This window comes from Orcinus orca, chromosome 4, assembly GCF_937001465.1.
Source record: "Orcinus orca chromosome 4, mOrcOrc1.1, whole genome shotgun sequence".
NCBI classification, from domain to species: domain Eukaryota; kingdom Metazoa; phylum Chordata; class Mammalia; order Artiodactyla; family Delphinidae; genus Orcinus; species Orcinus orca.
The window spans coordinates 132,934,786-132,961,690 of NC_064562.1; the positions used below are offsets into that span (position 1 = coordinate 132,934,786).

Below are 26,905 nucleotides of genomic sequence, written 5' to 3' on the forward strand. Positions count from 1 at the left end.
AGACTGCAAAGTATAAGAGAAAAACCGTATGAAAAGGAGCAACCAAAGAGGTTGGAGGAAAGCCATGAAAGAGGATGGTGTTACAAAAACTGGGAGGTGAGTCAAGGAGGAAGTGGTCGACTGTAACTAGATTTTTCTGGTTGGCCTCATCATCAAGTCACAGACTGAAGATTTCTCTGGAATTGCACTGGCTTAGCTCATCTTCTTGCCTAACTACAATTTCCTCTACAAATCTTCTGTATATAATTCCAAACTAAACAACCTGTTCAAGAACTTATAAAGGCTTCCTATTATAGCCCTGCATTGGCCTTGTTCATTCCTGTTTCTAAAACTTTGCTCTTGAAGTAGACATGTTTCCTCCTCAGTGCCTTCAAATATGCCTACCTATGAACCTTCCAAGCTGAAGCTCATATCTGATCTCCCACAGAAGCTTTCCCCAACAATTTTCGTCCACATAGATGTCTCTATTTTCTAAAAAATCAACAAAACTTCCAGTTTTTCACTCTATCCGCTGAACACATTAGTTAAGGCTCATTGCCTGGAAATACAACAATGAAAAAATATGGTCCCTGCTCTCTAGAAGCTTACTAAGAAAATAACACTTGTCAATATTTCCTTGATGCATTTAGGAAAAAAGGAGTCTGCCTCATATCCAATCCTGAGGGAGCCATTCAGCTATTTCTCTATACTGTATTTCACTTTACCTCACCCAGCTGATTCATGCTTTGCCACGCCTTTAGATGTTGATTACCTCCTGGAACTACTGGATCACAGCTCCTCAGGAAAGAATATTGCTACTCTTACCACTTATCAGTGACAGGGTGAATATATCCTTAAGATGGTACATCTCCCAAAGTCTGAGTTATAATCACTCCAGAATAATAGTTAAGAGGCGTTTAAGTATGGTGGTGCTGATGATGTAATCTTTGGGTAGGCCTCATTCAAACAGTGTAAGATGATCTTTGGCATTCCAACTCTACTCCCTTTCATGATCTCAAGCCAGTGTGAGGTGCAGACATTTTTATTAATTTGGTTCCACCCAATAAATAACTATTGAATCAAACATACACACATATCCCCCAAGGACAAACAGTAATTCTCAGAGGCAATACATTTAAAACCTATGTTGTGACATTTCTAACTACAAAGTTTTCTAGGAGCAACTCCTGCCCTAAAATGCGGTGCACTGTCAATTTTCCTTTTTTCTATGTTTGCTTCAGGCTGCCCTCTTGATGCTTAACTTGTGACCTATTATAAGTCTATCATTTAAAACTCAGTACTTAAATATGCCAAGAACTGGTAGAAAGTTTGAAATTACACGATTAAAAAAGTGTACAGTCAGGGTTTAGTCAAAATTTTTTTAAGTTAATTCATTAATTTTTGGCTGCGTTGGGTCTTCATTGCTGTGCACGGGCTTTCTCTAGTTGTGGGGAGCGGGGGCTACTCTTTGTTGTGGTGTACAGGCTTCCCACTGTGGTGGCTTCTCTTGCTGCAGAGCACGGGCTCTAGGTGTGCAGGCTTCAGTAGCTGCAGCACGTGGGCTCAGTAGTTGTGGCTCGTGGGCTCTAGAGCACAGGCTCAGTAGTTGTGGCTCACGGGCTTAGTTGCTCTGCGGCATGTGGGATCTTCCTGGACCAGGGATCGAACCCGTGTCCCCTGCATTGGCAAGTGGATTTTTAACCACTGTGCCACCAGGGAAGCCTTTAGTCAAATTCTTGAGGAAGGTGAACTGAAGGGCATTCTTCTATAATCTCGAAATGAGGAAGGGAGATAGTATGAACCTTCATTATCCACAGTCCAAATTATTTTTCAAGAGTGCTCTGTCAGTTACATTTGCAAAGAAATATAGTACAACATAATTGTTATAATATAAATAAGTCCAGAAATGGTGAAAGAAGGGCAAGTCTGTCTCAGGAAGTTATGAAAGGTTCCAGGGAAGAAATAAGTACTCAACTGAGACCTACAGGATCTTGAGAGAACCTAGTAGAATCAAAGAAGTGCAAGGAGTTCAGTATAGCTAGTGTGGAGTAAATGGGCAAGAATGGCAGATGAGATTCACAGTCTGGGGCCAGATCATGAAGAGGATGGGGGCCCCTGAAAAAATCTTGGTGAGGAATATCACGATTATATTTTCATGTTAGAAAAACTATTAATAGGCTGGAGGTTGGACTGGAGTGGGAAATAACTAGATGCTATTGCAATAGTCAAGGGAGATGAGTTAGGAGAGATGATTACTTGATGGATTAAGGCAGTGAGAATGGAGATTAAAAAGAGAGGTGGGGGCTTCCCTGGTGGCGCAGTGTTTGGGAGTCCGCCTGCCGGTGCAGGGGACACGGGTTCGTGTCCCGGTCCGGGAGGATCCCGCGTGCCGCGGAGCGGCTGGGCCCGTGAGCCATGGCCGCTGAGCCTGCGCGTCCGGAGCCTGTGCTCCGCGGCGGGAGGGGCCGCAGCGGTGAGAGGCCCGCGTACCGCAAAAACAAACAAACAAAACAAAAACAAAAACAAAAAGAGAGGTGGATTTGAGAGATCCTTAAGGAGATGAGTCAACAGAATTTGATATTAGGATAGAGGAAATGAAGGAAATGTAATAGCGGGGTACCCATGGATTCTTGACTTGGGCAACTGGGTGCTATTATCTGAAATAGGGAATGAAAGCAGGCTAGGTTCCAGATGGTTGGGAAGAGATACGGCAGTAAGAATAGGGAATGGTAAAGATGCCCACGTCAATTTGGGACATAGTTAAGTACCTATATGAAATCCAAACGAAGATGCTGTTGCTTAAAAGTGTCTAACCTGAAGATACACATTTGGGAGTCCATGGTGCCCAGGATACTTAGTAGGTAAGTCCATCATGGGGAAGAGATTGCTCAAGGAGACGAGGACTAACAACAAAAGAAAATGGATAGTTTGGAAACACAGAGGGCACACATAAGAAGAAAAATATTTAAAGTGCATCAAAGAGGTAGTTGCAGAAGCAGGAGAAAGTGGCACTAAGGAAACCAAGTGTAGAATTAATGGTGCTATTTTTTAAATGTAGAGTATTTTTTCCCTCATTCTCCAAACGTTTTAAATTTCCTGAAGGCAAGAATCATGTCTGAAATTTCACTGTATTTTCTTGAGTGCTCAATTCAGTGAAGGGAACATTAAATGTTCAGTAAATTCTCATTGATTCAGTCCCAGGTACTCTTCGCTTATACCGACCTAAAATGTTTTTTCGTTGTTTCTTCAAATAAACGTTTAGAGTTACCTACGAGTTTAGTTAAATCAGTTTTTATAATCTCTATGTGGTACCTGCAACAGCTTTGAAATGAGTTCCAAAACCTTACTACTTATTGGGAGGGATCAGTAGACAGTGGGTTTTTCATTTACTACTGTTCCTAAGAAACAAGTTATTCCAAAACAAAGTTTAGCCCATTCCCCAAGCATTAGCTTGCAACTTAAAACCTGTTGAAAGCACAGTAAGGAGGCAGACACATTTTTCTCACCACAATTAACCATTAACCGGGTCAACGTGTTTATTAAGTCTTTCAATTTATTAATAGTCACGAAACAACCAGCTGGGGGATATACACTCATACCAATGGAAGTCATTTAACTGCAAACAGATGCTAAAGAGAACTGAGTATTCGCAAGGGTTTCGAGGCCAGGCAGTACAGGTTTTCTCTGAGGTAACAACTCCTAACTTAAAGCCCAGTCCTTGGTGGATTCGCGTCCCTGAGCTTAGAAAATACTGAATAAACAAACGACCAAGAGTATCGGAATAATCACCTCTACCTGAGGAGCTATCCCTTCCTCCCCTCTACACCACACAGACCAACCTGCAGCCACCTTTCTCCAACAGCTAAGCCACAGCGCTCCGCTCCCGCCTTAGGAAAAATGGTCAAGCTCCTGCTCTCGCGGGATCTTGCGCCTCCGAGTAAGTCAACTGGATCGCGCGCCCCAACGAACCCCCGCGGGAACACAGTTCGGCAGGTCCCGAAAGCCGGGAAATCGCGTGCGGGGGCGGAGCCAGCTCGGTGAGCATGAAGGCGGGGCCCGCTCCAAGGAGGCGGGGCGGGGGCGAGGCGGGGATTGGGGCGGGGCTCCAAGGACCTGTTGATCGCAGGTGTCACTGCCCTGACTGGCAGTGTTGAGACGTGTGCGCATGCTCCGTGCGCAGGATCGCGCTTTGGGCGGCGGAGACCAGTCTCCTCTGCTCTAGTTCCCGGTGAGACCCGGTTACGGTGGCAGCTGTTGGTGTGTCACCCTGTTGTCAGCTTGAGGCGGAGCTGGGCCAGCGGGAGGTAGAAGGCCCTTATTTCTCTACCTGAGCCGCACTCTCCCCTCACTAAAAGGACAGAGCTCAAGGTAAGTCTCCAAAACTAGTCCCTGGATGGAGGTCCAACGACCTGCTACCCCCATGGGCCTGACTCGGAGACCCTCATTCCAGTCCCAGGCCTCGTCTCTCCCCTCGCAGTCCCGCGACCTCCTCTCCCACCCCACCCTCCTCGGGGCAGACTCAGGGCTCTTTGCCCGGGTTCTAGCGCCCGAGGTCACGCAGCTTCCCCGCCTCCTTCCCGCCGCGTCCGGGATCTGGCGGAGATGCCTTTGGCCAGGCTGGAGGCGCGCGCGAAGGGAGGAGGTGCTGTACTTACTGGGTCGTGGTTGTTAGTTGCTGCTGTGTTTGAGGGCTGGCCCGGGGCAGAACCTGGGATCCTGCTGGGTCGTTTACTGCATTGGGATTATGAATATTACGCTTACCTGGCGCCTGCCCCTCACTTTTCAAGCCACTGCCTCTCCCGAGCAGCAGCTTTTGAAAGGGGTCCAGGTAGTTATGTTGCCCTCTTTGGAGAAGAGATGATTCGTGAGAATCTTTGGGCTGGTGGTTTCTGGGTGGTAGTAGTAATTTAGAAAGTTAATGTTTAGCTTCTAAATGGCGACTTATGGGACGTTTACCAAACTACTTTTAAACATCGTTGGAGAACAGGAAGTACTTGCACAGGTGTAATACCCTCCGTTTCTAAAGACTGCAATCTGAGCGTGCTCTGAGGTTTTGTTATCCTGCTACAAGGTTTTCTTTATCAATGCGAAGCCTGATTAATGCTTGCAAAATGTACTGCAAGGCTTTATTTGTTAGATAGCAGAGTTGCCAAATGTTTTCTCATCTGGAAAAAAATATGTATTTTTTTGCAAGGAGTTTTCAAGGCTATTTCTGAGGGATGTTTAAATTTAGCAGGGTCTTTGTGATTAGGGTCTGATTCACTTTTCTGTTCTTTAAGGGAAAGCGTTGCTAATTCTCAATATTTAAAAGGAGGAGAAATTGCTAACAAAATTGTGATTGAAATTAACTTTTGGCTAAGTTAATACTTCTTGTTAGTTTAATTTTCTATGTCTTTTCAGTTCCATGATGATAGTCTAGGCATAAATCCTTAATCTTGTAAAGAGAAACTAAAACAAATGAAACTTATTTTGCAAAATCAGAATATATGATTTATCTACCATTGTCATAATTCCAAATAGACAAACTCACTGTAGGTAGGAGTTAATTATGTTCTGAAAAAACAAGGTTTTTGTTTTTATTTTACATTTTAGACGTTTTTAAAATGAGCTCTTTGGACAATTTGTTTAGGTTCATGATTACTGGTGATAAATCATGATGGTGATTTATTCAACTCAACTCACTGGTAGTTAGTGTATTTTTTACTACAGTGTGAAAAATAAGCAACCAAGAACAGATCTTTCCTTTTCCCTATTAACTAAAAAAACCTTTTTATAAATGTATGTAGATTGCATATAGTTCATGGAACTTGACACCAATAGTCATTCATTAATATTATTTTCTTTAGAAGATACAAAAAAGTAGTTTTTACAAGGAAAGCAATTTTAATGGTGGAAGGGCACCATTTTTCACCTAGTTTTCTTTTTCTTAAAAAAAAGAAATCACAAAACTTATGGTTTTAGTATGTACTGTGGGTCAAGATCTTTTCTATTATTTAGTGTCATATGTTTATTTTAAACTGTGTAGTATCAACAATTTTGGTATCATGGTTTAGGAGTTTGTTTTAGCAAGACAAAGAGTTTAAAGATGAAAATTCTGTTTTAAGGTAGTGTACACATTCAAAAGTCAAAATCACAGTTATTTTCCCTGCTGGTACTGTTTGGAACTCACCTATCATGCTAGAAAGGACATTTTTTACCCTACAATTTTCCAAAAATATGTTTGAAATCTATAAAGTGGTAGATTAAGCTATCCTACAAGGATGTTTAGTTACTAAAATACTTAGCAGATCTTGGTATTTGACAGCTTTAACTATAAGGTTTTTCTTAATTATAAGCCCTAAGGCACGCTACAGTAAGGTAACTTAGATATTTCATATGGAAGTATTTTGAACACAGGGTGTGCTAGATGTGTTTGGGCTCAAAAGATTGTCAGTATAGCCTACTGTTGCTCATGAGCTCTTGGATTAAAGGAGGAAGTGTGCTAATTTATGTCATATTTGGAGAGATAGCTACAAATTAGTGATGATACATATGTAGCATTAGTGTATTATTAATTTTGTACAGATGTAACGATTTTAGAAAATTTTGCACTACAGTATATGCACACAATAGGAACAAGGAATGTTCTACCACAGATAAAATTTTCAGAGGTTATTTAAACTTTAAATAACTATTTAATATCCTAATCTTGGCTAGTTATTTTCTTTAAATAATAGGAATACTACATATATAGAATATTTAGGCAAAAGTATTTGTTCTTTGCTTTTCCAAGTTAATCCATATCCTCTATCAGCAGTTCTTTTATAAACTAAGGGTACATGATTAGAACTGTGGTCTGTGGTTAGGACTGAATTTTAATGTAATTGGTTTTCTTTGGAATCATATATATTCTTTTTTTTTTTCTTCCTTTTTAATTTTAGTCCCATGAATTTTATTTTGTGCTTTACAAACATTATTCTGAGGCGTCCATAGGCTTCTTTAGGCCATCAAAGGTGTCCATGACATACCCCAGAGTGCCACAAAACATTGCATATGGTTGAAGAAATTTTGTTTTAGATGAGTCACTTCAGAAAAGTTGCTTCATATATTTGTAATTCATCAGAAAATAAAATGTTATACAACATAAATCATATTTCAATATCTTAGCTGTTTTAATGAATAAAGTCAGTTATCTAAGCTGTTGTGGTATTTTTGAATTAACTTGGAAATAATTACATTAGTCTTTTAGTCTTCTATTTTTTACAAATATTGACATGCAAAAAGCAGTTTGGAGAAATACTTTTCCTTTGGAATTTGGAAGGTTTTTTTTTTACTTTTTGTGATTTTTCCAAGCTAGCAAATTTATTCAGTAAATATTTATTGACCTATTGTTGTATGCTAGGCACTAGAGATTGGAAAATTAATAAGACAATGTTGAAGTAGTCAGAAATAAGAGTTCTACCTTTCCTAAGCCTTGTCTTTGGCTATTCCCAATCCTCCCCCAACTGCATTGAGTTTACAAAGATAAAACAGTCTTTTTCTTACACCCTTGCTTTTGCAACGTGCTGCTTCCCTTCTCTTCCAGCTTCCCAGTCATCTATACCACACCTGTGAATTATCTTCATTTTTGGTTACCACTGTATTTTTTACATCTCATTGTTAAAGATTTATAGAGGGAAGAGGGAAAAACTAAGGGGATGAAGATGATATGTGTATTGCATCTTAAGTGTAAGGAGAATACTGGATGGACAGCACAAGGGTTGGTAATGCAGGTGCGGGGAGCATTCTTACGACCCAGAGACATGATGTGAGCAATGTCAAGGGGCATTTTGGGTGCTCTAGTTATTGTTTATGGCTGGATGGATTGTCGTGTTATTTATCAATTAAAATCGTCATTAAGGAAGTTTTGAATTATTTTTCTGAAAAGTTGTACGTAGGTTGAATTTTTCTAAATTAAATCTTCTCTGTTGCTTACATTGTTATTTCAGAGTTGCTTTCCCTTTATTTCTGATGCATTGCCTTCTAATATTGTAACTCATTTCTCTTTCTCTAGCCCAAACAGCTTGTAAATGAATGTTTAAAATAATACTGTGGTAAATCCACTTGTAAAATGAAGCATTCCCAAACATTTTTTTGTAAATTAGAATTTTTCATATTTTAAGTTTTCTTAAAGTAGGATAGTTCTATAAATGAATGTGCTTTTTTCTACTAAGAATGACTTATTAATAGATTTTAAAATTTAGAAATTAATACTTTGTTGTACAGTTTAGCTGATGCCACTAATCTGGATTAAGGCTTTAGTCAAGATTGATATGTCAGTTTAAGGAAATGGAGAAATAATAAAATGGGATATAAAATATCATAATACAGCTTTTACTTTTTCTTCAAATGTGTATTTATATTGTTAAAAAATCATTTTATATCAAAGATTGTGTTTTTGCTGTCATTATAATTAGCTTGCCTTTACCGAGTACCTGCTATGTTTTGGGTATTTATTAGGTATTTTATACATGGTTGATGATTCTTATAATAATTCTATGAACCTTTTTATATAGGTTATGATCACAGATGATGGAACTCATCTGCTTTTAATGATTGAGTAGTTGAGTAATGTGCTTTGTTGGTGGAAGCTTTTCAGAGGTAGAATAATTGAGAATCATGAGGTTAGTATCAAAACATGGATTCCATCCTTGTCAAGAACCCATCAGGACATTGTTTGTTTACCAGGTACTTTGTGCTTTGGCTTCTTCTAAACTTCTCAGCCTGCATAATAAGCTCCTGCCCCTCTAATGATGGCCCTCCCTGTTTTTAGGTGAGCAGGCTGTTTGAACCCTGGAAGATTTTTCCTCCTATAAGGTACTGCTGTATAGGCCTGAGATAATCTTACCTCCCTGTCAGTATAGTACTGACACTAACCTAGCTGTGAGGTGATAGGAGATTGTCCTGTACCCTTAGTGCATAGGTCATCTTTGTTGATTTCAGAGGGTTTGTTGATTGAGGTTTCACTTTATTTCCTGAGCTTCATTCAATAAGTATTTAATAACTACCTACCATGTACTATGCATTGTTCTAGATGCTTGGAATTCACTTTATATTCTAAGAGGATTGGGAGGAGAAACAATAATAATAATAAAAACAATGAGTCAATCGTATACTATATTAGTTGGCAAAGAATGCCAAGGAGAAAAGAAAATATAGAGCAGGGAAAGGGGAATTGGAAATGTGGAGTGGGTTGCAATTTTAAATAAGTATAGGCCTCATATAGAAGGTGATTTTTGAGCACAGGAATCATGCAGTGAGCCAAGGAGAAGCCCTGTGGGTATCAAGGGGAAGTGTATTCCAGGCAGAGGAATAGACAGTGTAAAGGCTTTAGAGCAGGAGTTTTCATGGTGGCCCATGAAGCTGAAAAGGAGAATGTAAAGGGAAAGTAGTTAGAGATGAAGTTAGAGGTGAGAAGATGGACAGGTGTTATGTAATAAGAAATATATATTTGGTATCTGGCTGTTTCCTGGCACACAACTCCTAAAACTCTTGGAATCTACAAAGTGATAAATGTTTTCTGTGTGCTAATGAGATGACTGGTGGCTGGAGGTTAGCCTCAAAGTGGGAACTTATTGCCTGGAAACCAACCATGTGATTAGAGGATTGGAACTTTCAGCCCCCCCTTTAATCAAGCATGCCTACGTAATGAAGCCTCCATAAAAAGTCCTAACTGAAGGGGTTCAGGGAGCTTTTGGGTTGGGGAACTTGTGGAGGTGCTGGGAGGGTGGCGTTTGTTGAGACGGCATGGAAGCTCCCCTTCCCACATACTTTGCCCTATGCGGGTCTTCCATCTGGCTGTTCCTGAGTTGTATCCTTTTATAATAAACTTGAAATCTACTCAAGTAAGCTATTTTCCAGAGCTGTGCTAGCAAGTGAATTGAATCCATGGAAGAGGTCAGTGGGAACCCCTAACTTATTGGTTATTGATCAGAAGTACAGATGACAACTTGGAACTTGTGGTTGGTGTCTGAAGTTGGGGGGCGGGCAGTCTAGTGGGACTGAGCCCTTGCCTTGTGGAATCCGACCCTAACTCCGGTAATGTCAAATGGAGTTAAATTGTGATTTCTGCTGAGAATTAGAGAATTGCTTGTTGTGTAAAAATCCACACATCTGGGCTCAGAAGTGGTGTGAGAGTATAGAATAAAGTGTTTTTTACTTTTAGCAGGTTTTTTACTTTGCAGGCCATTATAGAGACTTTTTGGTTTTTAATCTGAATTAATAAGGACCGATTACAAGGTTTTGAGCAGAGGCATGACATTATTATTTAATTTTAGAAGGATTTCTTGGTCTAATCTTGGGGATAGACTGTAATGGGTAAGGGCAGAAGCTAGGAGATAGTTAGGAGTCTGTTCTGGCAGTCCTGGGAAGAGCTGATGATGGCTAAGACCAGAATAGTAGAAGTGGAGGTGGTGAGAATTGGTCACATTCTGACTGAGATATGCAAGAAAGAGGAGTCAAAGATGATACCAAGATATTTCTTCTGAGCAACTGGAATGATGAAGTTACTATCAGCTAAGATGGGGAAGAAGATATAGGTAAAGCCAGAGTTCAGTTTGGGGCTTTGTCAAGGCAAAGGAATGTTAGGTTATGCCTGCTTTGGCATGCTTTTCTTCTGAACATGATGTCTTAAAGCAGATTGCCATAAGCCATTGCCTTTAATGTTCATACTCTGTGTCCTGGATACACATGCACTCTTGTTTTTCTCTAATTAGTTACCAGTGAAAACTTGTGATTAGTAAAAGCCAGAAGAAATAAAGCACAGTTCTTTATTGTACACAAAGAAACTGAGCAAAGAAAATACAAAACATTGAAAATTACTTAAAATTTGCTGTTTTTGGTGGTGGTGGTATAGATTGTCCTTATTACTTTAGTTTTATTTTCTGTGTTTGTTTTATAAATTTTCTAGTATAGTCTTCTCCAGTTCCTCTATTTGTAGAGTGACAGTGGTTTTCTCTATCAAAGGACATCTATTCTTCGGTTGTCTTTCTTACTGTAATCCTTTAACTTTGTAAAAATGAGATACCTCTATAACGAATGAGATTTTTTTATTGCTTTAACTTGCTACATATTTATATATAGGTATATTTATCTGTATACCTATAGATAGCTTGCAATCTAGTTATCTAAAATAAACCCTTAAATACTTTTACTAATAAGATGAACAGTTGTAATATATCAGTGAAAAGTCTTAAGTGTGTACTTGAGTAGCTGTATTGCTTATTTGTGAAAAGATATTAAAATGAAATTTCACTTTACAGTTTGATGGCTCAGCCAGGGTACTATTAAGAATAATTTCAATTGCTTTATTAACAGTGATTCTGTACTACTATACTACTACTATTCTATCCTACTATACCTAGACTGTAGGTATTTCTAATTTCCTTTATGCAGTATTTATATGTATTTTAGATATCTATATAAAAAACAAATACTATTTTGTAATCAAAACCCAATATACTGAAAAGAACAAATAAAGGAGTCTCATGGCTTTATCAGCTATCGTGTTAGTCTCCTAGGGTTCCTGTCACAAATTACCACAAACGAGATGGCTTAAAACAATAGAAATTTATTCTCTCACAGTTCTGGAGGCTGGAAGTGCAAAATCAAGGTGTTGGCAGGATTGGTTCCCTCTCAGGGCTCTGCACAGAATCCTTCCTTGCCGCTTTCTAGCTTCCAGTGGTGGCTATCAATTCTTGGTTTTCCTTGACTTGTAGCTGTATCATTCTAACCTCTGCCTGTCATCTTCACATGGTATTCTCTGTGTGTGTGTGTCTCTTCTTCTAATGACTTCTGCTGGTCTATTGGATTAGGCCTCATCCTGATGACCTCTTCGTAATCTAATTACATCTGCAAAAACCCTGTTTCCAAATGAGGTCATGTCCAGAGGTTCTAGAGGTTAGGTCTTCAAAATATCTTTTTTTTCTTCTTGGTGTGTGTGGGGGGGGACACACAATTTAACCATAAAATGAGTTCAATTTAAGCTATTATTACCATTTACCTAGACTGTTCTAGTAGCCCAATCAAATCACTGTTTGTTAGAATTTGAATATATTCTATGTAGCCTAGTCCTCTCCATTTTAAAAATAGGGAAGGAAATTTACCTCAACTAAAGACTTTAGTGTGCTGTAGATTTCCTAATTATTTAAGATACTGGGCTTAAAATTTGGGGGAAGAAAATGGAGTTAGTATCTAGGGTAATGAAGGAAAGAAGCCCTGGCATCTTGCTTTTTGGGGTTAACTTATTACTGGTAAAACACTGATTCATAAGAAAGCAGCAGTGATTTTCTTTCTCTCCTTTTTCTTTTTCTTTCCCTTTCAAACTCCTGGCACATTTTCAAGTTCAAATTCAAAATTTTAAATCATAAGTTTGAAATACTTGCGTAAGATAAAATTGTCAATCCTTCTCAAACTTTTCCAGTTAATTGAAGAGGAGGGAATACTTCCAAACTCATTTACAAGGCCAGCTTTACACTGATTCCAAAGGTAAATAAGGACACTATAAGAGAAGAAAACAATAGACCAATATTGCTGATGAATATAGGTACAAAAATTCTCAATAAAATATTAGCAAAGCAAATTCAGTAGCACATTAAAAGGATCCATCACCATGATCAAGTGGGATTGATCCCTGGGATGCAAGGGTGGCTCAACATTTGCACAATCAATAAGTGTGATATACCACATTAATAGAAGGAAAGTTAAAAATCATGAGTATCTCAATAGATGCAGAAACAGCATTTAGCAAAGTTCAACTTACTTTCAATATAAAAGTTCTCAACAAAGTGTGTGTAGAGGGAACATACTTCAACATAATAAAGGCAATACTTTTAAGCCCACAGCTAACATCAGACTCAACTCCAAAGCTTTTCCTCTAAGATCAGGAAGATGAAGGTGCCCACTCTCACCACTCCTATTCCACATAATACTGGAAGTTACAGACAGGGCAGTTAGGTGAGAAAAAGAAATAAAAGACATCTGCATCAGAGAGAAAAAAGTAAAGTTTCTCTGTTTACAGATGACACGATATTATATATAGGAAATTCTAAAAACCACCAAAAAACTTTTAGAACTAAAAAATAAATTCATTAAAGTTGCAGGATACAAAATCAACATACAGAAATTTGTTACATTTCTATGCACTAACAATGAATTGTCTGAAAAAGAAAGAACTAAAACAGTCCCATTTATAATAGCATTAAAAACAATAAAATACTTAAGAATAAATTTCACCAAGGAAGTAAAAGATCTGTACACTAAAAACTATAAGATGTTGATGAAAGAAATTGAAGCCAAACAAAGAAATGGAGATACCCCATGTTCATGGATTGGCAGAATTAATATTGTTAAAATGTCTATACTACCAAAAACCATCTATAAATACAGCACATTTCCTATAAAATTCCCATGGTATTTTTCACAGAAAGAGAAAAACCACTTCTAAAATTTGTAGGGAACCACAAAAGACCCAAAGCTATCCTAAGAAAGAAAAACAAAACTGGAGGCATCACACTTCCTGATTTCAAACTGTACTACAAAGCTATAGTAATCAAAACTGTATGATACTGGGGGAGTGGCCAAGGGTTGCAGAGTAAGAAGACCCTGAGCTCACCTCTTCCCATGAATACACCAAAATTACAAATATTTACAGAGAAACTATTGGTGAGTAAAACCAGAAGGCTAGCAGAAAATACCTTCTACAACTAAAGATATACACGAGACAGGTAAGAGGACGGAGATGCAGTATAGTAAAGACCCATAACCCCAGGTTAGACACCCACAAATGGGAGGATAACTACAACTGCAGAGGTTCTCCCCAAGGAGTGAGTGGTCCATACCCCACATCGAGCTCCGCAGCCTGGGGGTCCTGCACTGGGAAGATGAGAGCCCAGAACATTTGACTTTGAAGGCCAGTGGTGCTTACTTTCTAGAGAGCCAGAGGGCTGTGGGAAATAGAGCCTCCATTCCTAAAGGGTACATACAAAATCTTACATGTTCTAGGACCCAGGGTAAGCAGTAATTTAAAAAGGACCCTGGGTCAGTCTGAGTTGCTGATCTTGGAGGTGTTCCTGGAGAGACAGAAGGCAGCTGGGGCTCATCCTGGCCATAGACAGTGGTGGCACCATTTTTGGGAGCTCATTCTACCACATGGACATTGGTGCTGGTAAGCATCATTTTGGATTCTTTTCTCTAGCTTATTAGTGCTGGCACCTGGCCAGGCCCACTGGCCTGTCAGCACAAATACTAGGATGCCTCAGGCCAAGAAACTAGCTGGCCTGAGGCTCAGCCCTACCCACCAGCAGGACTGCTGCTCTAAGATCTTATGAGCCCACAGCCACTGTAGGACCCAGCTCCATACACTGGTGTGCTGGCGCTAGCCCCAGGACCCCCCAGCCAGGGACCTTAGAACTCCACCCAAGAGTGGGCCAGCACTAACCCTGGGATCCCCTGGGCCTCAGTCCCACCCACCAGCAGGCCAAAACACCAGCTCCAGGAACCTGTAGCCAGGCCCCAGGACCTGGCTCCGCTCACCAGTGGGGCAGCACTAGCTCCAGGATCTGCCCTTACCTACTAGTCACTGGGCAGGAACCAGGCCTGGGAACCCCTGGGCCCTGGCCCCACCCATCTGTGGGCAGACACCAGCCCCAGGACCAACACAGCCCCTCAGCCAGCCACCTTGGGATCTGGCCCCACCCACTGGTAGGCTAACATTAGCTTTGGGATACACCAAACCCCACAGCCAGCTGTGTCAGGAACGGGCTCTGCTCACCAGCATGCCCACACCAGTTCCAAGATCCCCTAGGGCCCTGCAGCCAGAGACCTGGGAAGTCAGTTCTGTCCTCCAGTGAGCTTGCGCTAACCTGGGATCTGCTAGGCCTGGCCTCACCCCACCAGCAGCTAGCCGCCAGATTGGAGACACGTTGGACCCCTCAGCCAGCTGCCCCAGGATCCAGCTCCACTCACCAGTGGGCTAGCAACAGCTTTGGGACACCATGGACCCTGCAGACAGCTGTGTCAGGAATTAGACCCATCCACCAGCAGGCTGACTCTAGAATGAAGACCCCCCACTCCTGCAGCCACCCACTCCAAAACATGGTTCCTCCCACCAGTGGGGCAGCAATAGTTACAGGACCGCCTCCACCCCGGCCCCACAGCCAGCAGCCTCGTGAACTGGCCCCACCCACCAGCAGCTGGCAGTCTCCACACAAAACATGCCTGGCAGTCAACCAGAATGGCAGCCAGCCATGCCTACTAGACTGCCCACAATAGTCAGCCCACCACAACAGCACACTCCCTTCTGGTCGTTAGAGGTATTTCAAGAGCACATGGAACATTCTTCAGGATAGATCACATGCTAGGCCATAAAACAAGCTGTGGTAGATTTAAGAAAATTGAAGTCATATCAACCATCTTTTCTGACCACAACTCTGTGAGACTAGAAATCAACTACAAGAAAAAAACTACAAAAAAACACAAACATGTGGAGGCTAAACAACCAATGGATCACTAAAGAAATCAAAGAGGAAATTTAAAAATACCTAGACACAAATGAAAATGAAAACACAACAATCCAAAACCTGTGGGACATAGGAAAAACAGTTCTCAGAAGGGTTTATTGTGATACAGGCTTACCTCAGGAAAGAAGAAAAATCTCAAACAACCTAACCCTACACCTAAAGGAACTAAAGAAAGAAGAACGAACAAAACCCAAAGTTAGTAGAAGGAAACAAGTCATAAAGGTCAGAGCAGAAATAAGTGAAATAGAGACTTAAAAAAAAGCACTAGAAAAGATTAATAAAATTAAGAGCTGGTACTTTGAAAGGATAAACAAAACTAATAAACCAGTAGCCAGAATCATCAAGAAAAAAGAGGAGAGGACCCAAATCAATAAAATCAGAAATTAAAAAGAAGTTATGATCAATACCACAGAAATAAAAAGGATCCTAAGAGATTACTATGAACAATTATACACCAATAAAATGGGCAGCCTAAAAGAAATGGACAAATTTCTACAAATGTACACCCTCCCAAGACTGAACCAGGAAAAAATAGAAAATATTAGCAGACCAATTACTGGTAAAGAAATTGGATCAGTAATTAAACAACTCCCAAAAAATGAAAGTCCAGGACCAAATGGCCTCAGGTGAATTCTGCCAAACACATAAAGAAGAGTTAACACCTATTCTTTTCAAACTATTCAAAATATTGATGAGAGGGGAACACTTCCAAACTCATTTTACGAGGCCAGGATCACCCTGATAACAAAACCAGACAAAGATATCACACAAAAAAAGATTACTGACCAATATCACTGATGAACATAGACACAAAAATCCTTAACAAAACAGAAGCAAACTGATTTCAACAATACATTAAAAAGGTCACATGTCATTGTCAATTGGGATTTATCCCAGGGATGCAAGGATGGTTCAATATCTGCAGATCAGTGTGATTTCCCCATTAGCAAATTGAACAATAAAAATCATATGTTCGTCTCAGTAGATGCAGATAAAGCTTTTGACAAAATTCAATATCCATTCATTATAAAATTTCTGAACAATTTGGGTATAGAGGAACCTACCTCAACATAATAAATGCTATGTATGACAAGTCCACAGAAAACATTTCACATAACAGTGAAAAGCTGAAAGCATTTCTTCTAAGATCAGGAACAAGAATAAGGATGCCTACTCCTGCCACTTTGATTCAACATAGTATTGGAAGTCTTAGCCACAGCAATCAGATGAGAAAAAAAATAAAAGGAATGCAAATTGGAAAGGAAGAAGTAAAACTGTCACTGTTTGCAGATGAAATGATACTATACATAGAAAATCCTCAAGATGCCACCAAAAACTATTAGAGCACATCAAAGAATTCATTAAAGTTTCAAGATACAAAATTAATATGGAGAAATTTGTTGCATTTCTATAACTAACAATGAACTATCAGAAAGAGAAATTAAGAAAACAGTCCCATTTACAATTGCATCCAAAAGAATAAAATACCTAGGAATAGATCTAACTATGGAGGTAAAAGACCTGTACTTGGAAAATTATGTCACTGATGAAATAAATTGAAGACAATACAAACAGATGGAAAGATACACTGTGTTCATGGACTGGAATAATTAATATTATTAAAATGATCCTACTACCCAAGGCACTCTATATATTCAGTGCAATCCCTATCAAAATACCAATGGTATTTTTCACAGAACTAGAACAAATAGTTCTAAAACTTGTATAGAAGCACAAAGACCTTGAATAGCTGAAACATTCTTGAGAAAGAAGAACAAAACTCGACATATCATGTTCCCTTACCTCAAACTATACTGCACAGCTACAGTCATCAAAACAGTATGATACTGGTGGAAAAACAGACACATAGATCAATGGAACAAAATAGCCCATAAGTGAACCCACACTCATATTGTCAATTGATCTACAACAAAGGAAGCAAGAATATACAGGGGAAAAGACAACATCTTCAATAAATGGTCCTGGGAAAACTGGACAGCTACATGCAAAAGAATCAAACTGGATTAATCTGTTACACCATGCACAAGTATAAATTCAAAGTGGATTAAAGATTTAAATATAAGACCTGAAAGAATAAATTCTGGAGGAATACATAGGGAATACTCTCTTTGACATCAGTCTTAATAATATTTTGGGGGATATGTCTCCACAGGTAAGGCAAACAAAAGTAAAAATAAATGAGACTACATCAAACTAAAAAGCTTTTGCACAGTGAAGGAAACTATCAACAAAAGGAAAAGGCTACCTCCTGAATGGGAGAAGATATTTGCAAATGATATATCTGATAAAGGGTTAATATCCAAAGTATACAAAGAACTCATACAACATCTGAAAAACAACCTGATTAAAAAATGAGCAGAGGATATGGATAGACATTTTTTCAGAGAAGACAGACAGATGGCCAACAGGCACATGAAAAGATGCTTAACATCACTAATCATCAGAGAAATGCAAATCAGAAGCACAATGAGATATCACCTCACACCTTTCAGAATAGCTGTCATTAAAAAAGACAACAGATAACAAGTGTTGGTGAGGATGTGGAGAGAAGGGAACCCTCATGCACTATTGGTAAGGATGTAAATTGGTCAGCCACTGTGGAAAGTAATATGGAGATTCCTCAAGAAATTAAAAATAGAGCTGCCAAAAAAAGAAAGAAAGAAAAAAAGAACTGCCATATGATCCAGCAATTCCACTCCTGAAGAAAACAAAAACACTATTTTGAAAAGATGTATGCACCCCTATGTTTATTGCAGCATTCTTTACAATAGCCAAGATACGGAAGCAACCCAAGTTCCCATTGTAGATGAATGGATAAAGAAGAGATGTTACATATATTTATATACATACAATGGGATATTATTCAGCCATAAAAAATGAAATCTTGCCATTTGTGACAACTTGGATGGACCTAGAGAACATTATGCTAAGTGAAATAAATCAGACATAGAAAAACAAATACTGTATGATTTCACTTATATGTGGACTCTGAAAAACAAATGAACATACATAGCAAAACAAACAGAGTTATGGATATAGAGAAGGAACAGGTAGTTGCTAGAGGGCAGAGGGTTGGAGGAAGGAAAGAAGTAAGTGAGGGAGCTTAAGAGGTACCAACTTCCACTTGCAAAATAAATGAGTCATGGGTATGAAATGTACAATGTCGGAAATATAGTCAATAGCTATGTAATATCTTTGTAAGGTGACATATTGTAACTTTTTTTTGAAATGTATAGAAATACCAAATAACTTTGTTGTGTAACAGGCACTAACATAATGTTGTAGGTCAGTTATACTTCAAAAATGAACAAACATAAACTCAATAGGCAAAGAGCAGATTGGTTACCAGAGGTAGGGGCTGGGTGGAGTGGGGAAACTGGATGAAGGTTGTCAAAAGGTACAAACTCCTAGTTATAAGATAGCCAAGAACTAGCAATGTAATGCACAACATGATAAATAGAATTAACGCTGCTGCTTGTTATATATGAAAGTTGTTAGAGTAAATCCTAAGAGTTCTCATCATAAGGAAAATATTTTTTCCTACTTCTTTAATTGTGTATCTATATTTGATGATGGATGTTCACTAAACTTATTGTGGTAATCATTTCATAATGTATGTAAGTCAAATCTTTATGCTGTACACGTTAAACTTACACAGTGCATGTGACAGTTGTATCTCAATAAAACTGGAAGGAAAAAAAAGGAATCTGAGTACCCTTTAGCTATCACTTTCTGTGCCCGTTCCCACTCGTTCTCCATAGCCCCCACTTTTCCAGTCTAAGCAACCACTTATCTACTATCTGTCTCTAGATTTCTCTCTTTTGGACATTTTGTATGAATGGAATCTTACAGTGTGTGGTCTTTTGTGACTGACTTTCAATTATCAAAATGTTTTCAGTGTTTATGTTGTAGCATGTTTAAGTACTTCATTTCTTTTTATGGCTGAATAATATTCCATTGTGTGTGTGTATACACACACACACACACACACACACACACACACACTGTATTTTATTCATTCTTTAGTTGAACATTTGGGTTGTTTTTCCACCTTTCAGCTGTTATAAATATTGCTGTGTTAGCTCTTTTCTGCACAGCTTCCCAAATATTTATTGAAAGAATAAATATAGAATCACGTTTAAATTCCTAGAATAAACCTTATTATTTTTTTCAATGGTACATTATTCTTTTGACACAGTGATAGATTATGTTTGTTACTGTTTTATTTATAAGTTTTACATCTTTAATCACATGTCACACTGGTCTGAGGTTTATCATGGTTTGATATTAAGGTTATGTTAGCTTCATGACATGATTTGGGGTTCTTTGTATTTTATTTTCATGTGGCCTGCGGTATTTTAACATTAGAATTAACAGTTCTTTAAAGTTTAGGTAAAATTTAACTTTGAATCCATCTGATCCAGATGGCATTTTCAATGGAAGAACTTTTGTCTCCTTACCATTTTCTTGTAGTCTTTAAAAAATTTTTCTACTTCACTTGAGTTAATTTTGGTAATTTGAATTTTGCTATGAAATTACCTGCTCCTTTAGATATTCAAAGTTATTGTCATAAGATTTAAGTGATATTCTTTTGTATTTCTTTTGGTTGCTCATCTATATGTGGTCATTTCTCCTTTATCAATCCTATTCATCGGGGCTTCCCTGGTGGCACAGTGGTTGAGAGTCTGCCTGCCAATGCAGGGGACACGGGTTTGTGCCCCGGTCCGGGAAGATCCCACATGCCGTGGAGCGGCTAGGCCCGTGAGCCATGGCCACTGGGCCTGTGCGTCCGGAGCCTGTGCCCTGCAATGGAAGAGGCCACAACAGTGAGAGGCCTGCATGCCACAAAAAAAAAAAAAAAAATCCTATTCATGTTATATTTCTCTTTTCTTTTTTCTTTAATCATGCTTGTGAAGATTTTTTTTATTAGCTTTTCAAACGTTTAGTTTTAGATTTATTTTTTCTTTCTGTTGTTTGCCTATTAATGGGCTTGAAAAATCAGTCTCTTTCTCTCTCTCTCTCTCTCTCTCTCAAGGTTTCACAATTTTCATCCTACTTCCTTTCTTCCTCACATCATGTTTGGATTTTTGTGTTATCTGTTGTTTTTCTTTCTGGGTTTTTCAGCCTTTAATTCTGGAAAAATCTTTATCTTTCTAAAAGTGTCTACTCTGTTTACTTTCTCCCCTTTCTTTCTGGGGATCCTTTTAGATAGTTTTTGACACTTTTAGATTTCATCTGTGTATCTTAGCTTTTTGAAAATGTTTATATTTTCCACTCTGTTTTTTTTAATACTTTTAGGAGAATTTCTAGACCTGGACTTACTGCTCATTAGTATGATGTTTCCTTCTATTCATTTTGCTAGTTAATTCATCCTTTGAGTTTTTTCTTTCAGCAGTTTCAAAAATGTACTCATTCAATTGGTGGATATGTATTAAGTTTATTTTAAATTTGTGTTCCCTTTGGTCTGTTCATTCTGTTTCCTGTGGTGTAGATTGTTCAGTTTGTTGCCTTTCTCTCATAATGCTCATACTCTGCAAGTATCTGGTTATCTTTTTTCCTGGGAGTACCAAGTGATAAGCTAGTAATATTTACATGATGAGAAGAATGAAAGCAGTAGACTCTGATTTGTGTTTCTTTGGATAATTTCAGAGAGCAGAGGTGGGGACGTAAAGGCTTGATTTGGGGTGATATGGCTTAAGAGTTGATTCCAAAAAGAACTTCCTGTTTACTCGGTTAGAGGCATGATCTTCTCCAGGTCCTACCATCCTCTGTTCTATCTGTGGAGTAGGGCGAGGATAGAACACGCAGGGGCCTTGCAGGTGTCTGTACTTGTTACCACTTCCCAAACCAACTGTTCTCTGATGCTTACCTGATTTTTTTTTTAACATTTTTATTGGAGTATAATTGCTTTACAATGGTGTGTTTGTTTCTGCTGTATAACAAAGTGAATCAGCTATACATATACATATATCCCCATATCTCCTCCCTTTTGCATCTTCCTCCCATGCTTACCTGATGTTATAATTTCCTTTATCCTCCAGATGGCCCTGGGGTGGTAACAGAGCTTTCCTGTTTCATTGCATTGTGTGGGGTGGGAATTCTCTGCCCAGAGCAATATGAAGAATGGAAAAGGTCACAACTAAGAAGACTTTCCCAGTCTGTAACACTTGGCCCTCTTTATCTCTTGCTGTTTCCCTCACATTCTGGCAGCCAGTTACTTAATGTTTCTCCCTGTTTCTCCTTATACTATCTGTTGCTTTTGTATAATCTCCGGAGTTGGGTTGGAGGAAGGGAACCAGGAGGACATATAGTTTGACATCTTGCACAGGAACAGAAACTACAGTATTTTAAAATTATCTATTTGTGTGTGTGCCCATCACAAAACAACTCATTATGGTAGGGATTGTTTCATGTATCTTATCACAGTTCAGGGTAAGACCTGGTGCCTAGTTAAATGATTGTTGAAAGAATACCATTTCAAAGGATTCTTCCATTAAAAACACAAGTTAACTACCGATACAGAGCTTTCTTAATGTTGTAAAATCATAACTACATTTATTAAAAATTTGTATGAAAGTTTTTAGGATTATTTAGATCACTTTAGAGGAAGTTATAATCCACAGAGTTACAACAAAAAGAAAAAAACTAACATAATGTAGTGTTTTATAATTCTTGAAACATTTAACCTATGTTAAACAGGGCTATTATTCTTGTCCCCATCTTATAGATGAAGCTATGAATCAGAGATGACAAGAACTTATCTAAGACCAAACAGCTAATAAGTGATGAGCTAATACGTGGGGCTGCAAACAAAAGTCTCCTGACTTGAATTCTGTAAAGACTAATGCCTTTCTTCTTTATTCCTCAGTGCTTTGCTATCTTAGTGGGTATTTGATCAATGGAATTGAACTGACCTATAATGTTCTGTCCTCTCATGTTTTTGTGCTGTGAGGTGAAACTCAATGGCTTTCATCTAGAGTTTAAATTTAAAGCCAAAGTCCTTACACAGGGCTTTTGAGGCCCTTCATGATCTCTCTCTCTTTCCCATCCACCCTTTTCATCTATTCTCCTCTTTGTTCATATTTATTCTACCACACTGGGCTTCTTACTACCTTCCAGTATGCCACGCATGCTGTTCACTCTGCTAGAAGTGCCTTCTCCAGAGTGGCATCTTCACCTCCTTCAAATCTCTGTACAAAGGTAACGTTCTCAATTACAGTTTCTGAGACTATCCTATTTAAAAATGCAAACCATCTACCATTATATACACTTCTGATCCCCTTTGCTTGATTTGTTTTTCCATGAGCACTCAGAGCATAACTCTTCTAGTACACTCTACAATTTATTATTCACTGAATTATGGTCTGTCTTTCCTCATTAAAATGCCAGTTCTAGTGCCTGGCATAGTACATGGCTCAATAAACACTTGTTGAAAGAATGAATGCAGGAAGGAAATTCAATTGATTAAACTAAACTTTGGTAGTAATACTTGATTGTTTTTACTTTAGAAGTTGAACATTTTGAAGTCCTTTTAGCCAGGAGTATGTTTTCATGAATAGTATGGAAATTTACTCTAATTCACTAAGATTTGTTTATCAATTTAATGTTTCTCCTGAGTTTTTTTTTTTTTTTTCGTGGTACGCGGGCCTCTCACTTTTGTGGCCTCTCCCGTTGCGGAGCGCAGACTCCGGACGCACAGGCTCAGCGGCCATGGCTCACGGGCCCAGCCGCTCCGCGGCATGTGGGATCCTCCCGGAACGGGGCACGAACCCATGTCCCCTGCATCGGCAGGCGGACTCTCAACCACTGCGCCACCAGGGAAGCCCTTTTCTGAGTTTTAACGCATGTCAATTTACATAAAATCTTTTGACTTTATTGCAGAAATGATATGATTCTCTGTAACATAGATAACAATCTAGAGTCTCTGTAGAGTCTCTGTTTAGTAAACAGCAATACAGTGTTGGTAGCAAAGTTAGTATTATTCAAAACACTGCCTGAGATCTAAGTTGATTCTAGTTTTCTTTAGAACATGAAACCATCATATGACCATTGAAATCTTGAAGTAGGTAGCGATTGATGTCACCTTGATATGTTTTGAAAATTTAAATGATGAACTGTTTTCATTTTCATATTTTAAGAACATTATTAGTTCTAATCATTTTCTGATTATATATATAATATTTTAATTATGTATTCAATATTTGTATCCATATAGTAAAGTAGGAATTTTCTTTATTAGCCTTTACTTTTATTTAAACATTTCTTTTTTTTCTTATAGGTTTGCTTTGAGGTCACATTGATATGAAATATGAAGTCACCTTTAATAACTTCACCTGGGAAAGAGAAAGACTTCTTTCTTATTAAAGAAACACAAGGAAAACAAATGACCAAATGAATCATACCAAATGCTAACTCTACATCTTTTTGTATCATCTGTTTTTAAAACCATCAAGACAAATAATTTGTGCTTTAAAGAATATGACTTGTTCATCAATGTTACTTTAGCAGTTTTTAAAAAATCTTTTTCACCTTAAACTGTACTCTCATAAAATTTAACACAAAGATTTTTAAATCTTTAAGACCTTGTTTAAAATAGCTTTCTTTTTTAGTTTTCAGAACTTCAATGCTTAATGTACCCTTTTTTTACTTGACAAAGTCCTCAAAACTACAGCATCAGGAAAGATATGGACTTGGAAACTTATGTTATGGTAATAGGCTGCAGCGAATTTAAGTGGATCATTCAAGAAACCATCCATTTTATCATCAGAAGTGTCACATAAGTATATAATTCTTAGCTTTAATGCAAACAAAGTTGCTTGAAAATGGCATGGGTAAAATTCTTACGGAAACCTGGTGGCAATCTTGGAAAAGCTTATCAACCTGGGAGTATGCTATCCCTAGCCCCTACCAAAGGCTTGTTGAATGAACCAGGACAAAACAGCTGCTTTCTTAATAGTGCTGTACAGGTGAGACCATAATTTCTTGTTAAATTTTTTTTTTTCTTGTTAAATTTTAAAAAGTGTCTTTCAGGAAATTCTTTGCTTAATCCTTCTTTAACTTGTAAATTAAGAATAAAGTTATTATTGACTAGAGTGACTTTTTAATATCACTTTTAATAGTAGCAAAATATTTTGACTGGGCATTTTGGTTTTTATAATAAATGGAAATGTTGTTTTCAACAGAATGATACATTGCTAGGATATAAAAATATCTTGTGGCTTAAAATGTTTACTTAGTAAATTAAGAATGTTTCTAAAATACATAAAATTATTTTTTTGAATTAGCTAGTCAACCCCTCTCTCCCCCCCCTTTTTTTTTGTTTAAGAAATGCAGTAGGATCCCCATAGACAGCATAAAAAGAAACAAGCTGTGTGGATTGAAATGAGAATGCAGAGTTTTTTGTTTTGTTTTGTTTTTGCGGTACGTGGGCCTCTCACTGTTGTGGCCTCTCCCGTTGCGGAGCACAGGCTCCGGACGCGCAGGCTCAGTGGCCATGGCTCACGGGCCCAGCCGCTCTGCGGCATGTGGGATCTTCCCGAACCGGGGCACGAACCCGCGTCCCCTGAGTCGGCAGGCGTACTCTTAACCACGGTGCCACCAGGGAAGCCCAAGAATGCAGAGTTTTTAATCTCAGTACTCAAATTCCTTCCCCGCCCCCCCCACCACACCGTGACCTTAAATCCCATCTGTAGAATCATAATTTGGACACCACTGTTGTAGTTAAATTAACGGTTAATTCATTTTGCTTCAGTCCTTGTTGAAATTCTTTTAATTAGCAAATATGTATTAATCCAACTTTCTGCCTTACATAAATATCTTTTCTTATGTATGATAGTTTTTATTTAACATTTTCAGATTTTTTAGGGGCCTATATCCTTCTGACCGTTGATTGTATAGTACTAAGGATGAGGAAGATTTAGAATATTGGAATGTTACTCTATTGACGCTAGAATATACCTTAAAAGATTTTATTGAAAATAAATAGCTTTTCACATGTTTTCTTTCTATTGCTTTTTTTTTCCTCCTGAAAACTGAGAGTAGAAAGAGAAATATTGCTTAATTAACTCATTTGATAAATGAACACATCTAGAATGTGTCAAGTGCTCAGACATCTGACTCAGACTTGTGTTCTTAATTGTCTGCTGTCCAGGACATATGTCAAACTTGAAAGTTTTATAACTCACTCAGGGAAACAGAAGCAATTGGTATTAGAAAAGCATTAATTCTAGTTTATGTTGGGACCTTTAAATGACAGTCACTGTTCTGCCCTGGCTGAAGGATCACTTTGGCATTAAGTGCTGTGACAAGGGCAGGAAAATATTTATTGAATGACACCTGATATAGAGAAATACCAGACTCCAAAAGACATGGAATTATATGCTTTTATTGAATCAGGCTCTGAGAAAGAGCTTCTGTCATTTCAAATCTTTTCCTGTTAACCCTTTTCCAGTTCTTTTTTTTTACACTTATGTGTTTCCCTCTGTGTCTGTCCCTTTTTTTGGCTCCCAAAATACTGTGTATACTTTAGGGAGATGAAAAGCTTATTATAACAAAAGAAAACTCTGAGCAAGGACACTTACGTGGTAAAGAAAATGGAGAAGTATTCCTATGTTGATATATTTAGAAAAAAAATGAACAGTCCACTGACCTTTGCCATGAAGGTTATTTCTACTTATCTACATAGCTACCAGTTATGGTGCTCATCACTCCTTTGTGTGGATACAGCTTTCCATCTGGTATCATTTCTTCTGCTTGAAGGATGACTTTTGTTATTGAAAAATATTTTCATTCATTAAAGAAGTTTAAGTTGACAGTTTTTCTTTTAGTATTTTAAAGATTTTGCTCATCTGTCTTCTGGCTTGTATTACTTCTCCTGGAAAACTATTGTCATTCTTATCTTTGTTCTTGTGTTTGTAATGTTCCCCTTTTTTTCTGGCTGCTTTTAAGATTTTCTTTTTTTAACTGGTTTAAAACAATTTGGTTATGATGTGCCTTGCTATAGTTTTCTACATGCTTCTTGTGTTTGGGTTCATTGAGCATCTTAGACCCATGGCTTTATAATTTTAATCAAATGTGGATGGGCTTCCCTGGTGACGCAGTGGTTAAGAATCCGCCTGCTAATGCAGGGGACACGGGTTCGAGACCTGGTCTGGGAAGATCCCACATGCCGCAGAGCAACTAGGCCCATGCAGCACAACTACTGAGACTGCGCTCTAGAGCCCGTGAGCCACAACTGTGGAGCCTGTGTGCCACAAGTACTGAAGCCTGCGCACTGCAACAAAGAGTGGCCCCCACTTGCTGCAACTGGGGAAAGCCCGCACGCAGCAGTGAAGACCCAACACAGCCAAAATAAAATAAATAAAATAAAA

The 26,905-nt window shown here is 38.5% G+C and overlaps 1 protein-coding gene and 1 long non-coding RNA gene across 6 annotated transcripts in view; one reads left to right on the plus strand and one right to left on the minus strand.

The window, feature by feature from the left end:
* Positions 1-4,083, minus strand: part of LOC117199541 (uncharacterized) — a 69,766-nt gene extending 65,683 nt beyond the window's left edge. For all 3 annotated transcript variants that reach the window (XR_007476904.1, XR_007476906.1, XR_007476905.1), the window contains exon 1: positions 3,819-4,083. This is a non-coding gene — a long non-coding RNA (uncharacterized LOC117199541). The remainder of the gene's footprint in view (positions 1-3,818) is intronic.
* Positions 4,084-4,192: 109 nt separating this feature from the next.
* The window catches only part of USP53 (ubiquitin specific peptidase 53), a 64,494-nt gene continuing 41,781 nt past the window's right edge, over positions 4,193-26,905 (plus strand). For 2 of the 3 annotated variants that reach the window (XM_004265085.3, XM_033419339.2), the window contains exons 1-2: positions 4,194-4,347; positions 23,815-24,502. In XM_004265085.3, the coding sequence (XP_004265133.1) occupies positions 24,359-24,502 (144 nt within the window). In that variant the 5' untranslated portion in view covers positions 4,194-4,347; positions 23,815-24,358. Of the gene's footprint in view, positions 4,348-23,814; positions 24,503-26,905 lie in introns of all 3 variants that reach the window. The other variant, XM_049708824.1, reaches the window with a different exon arrangement.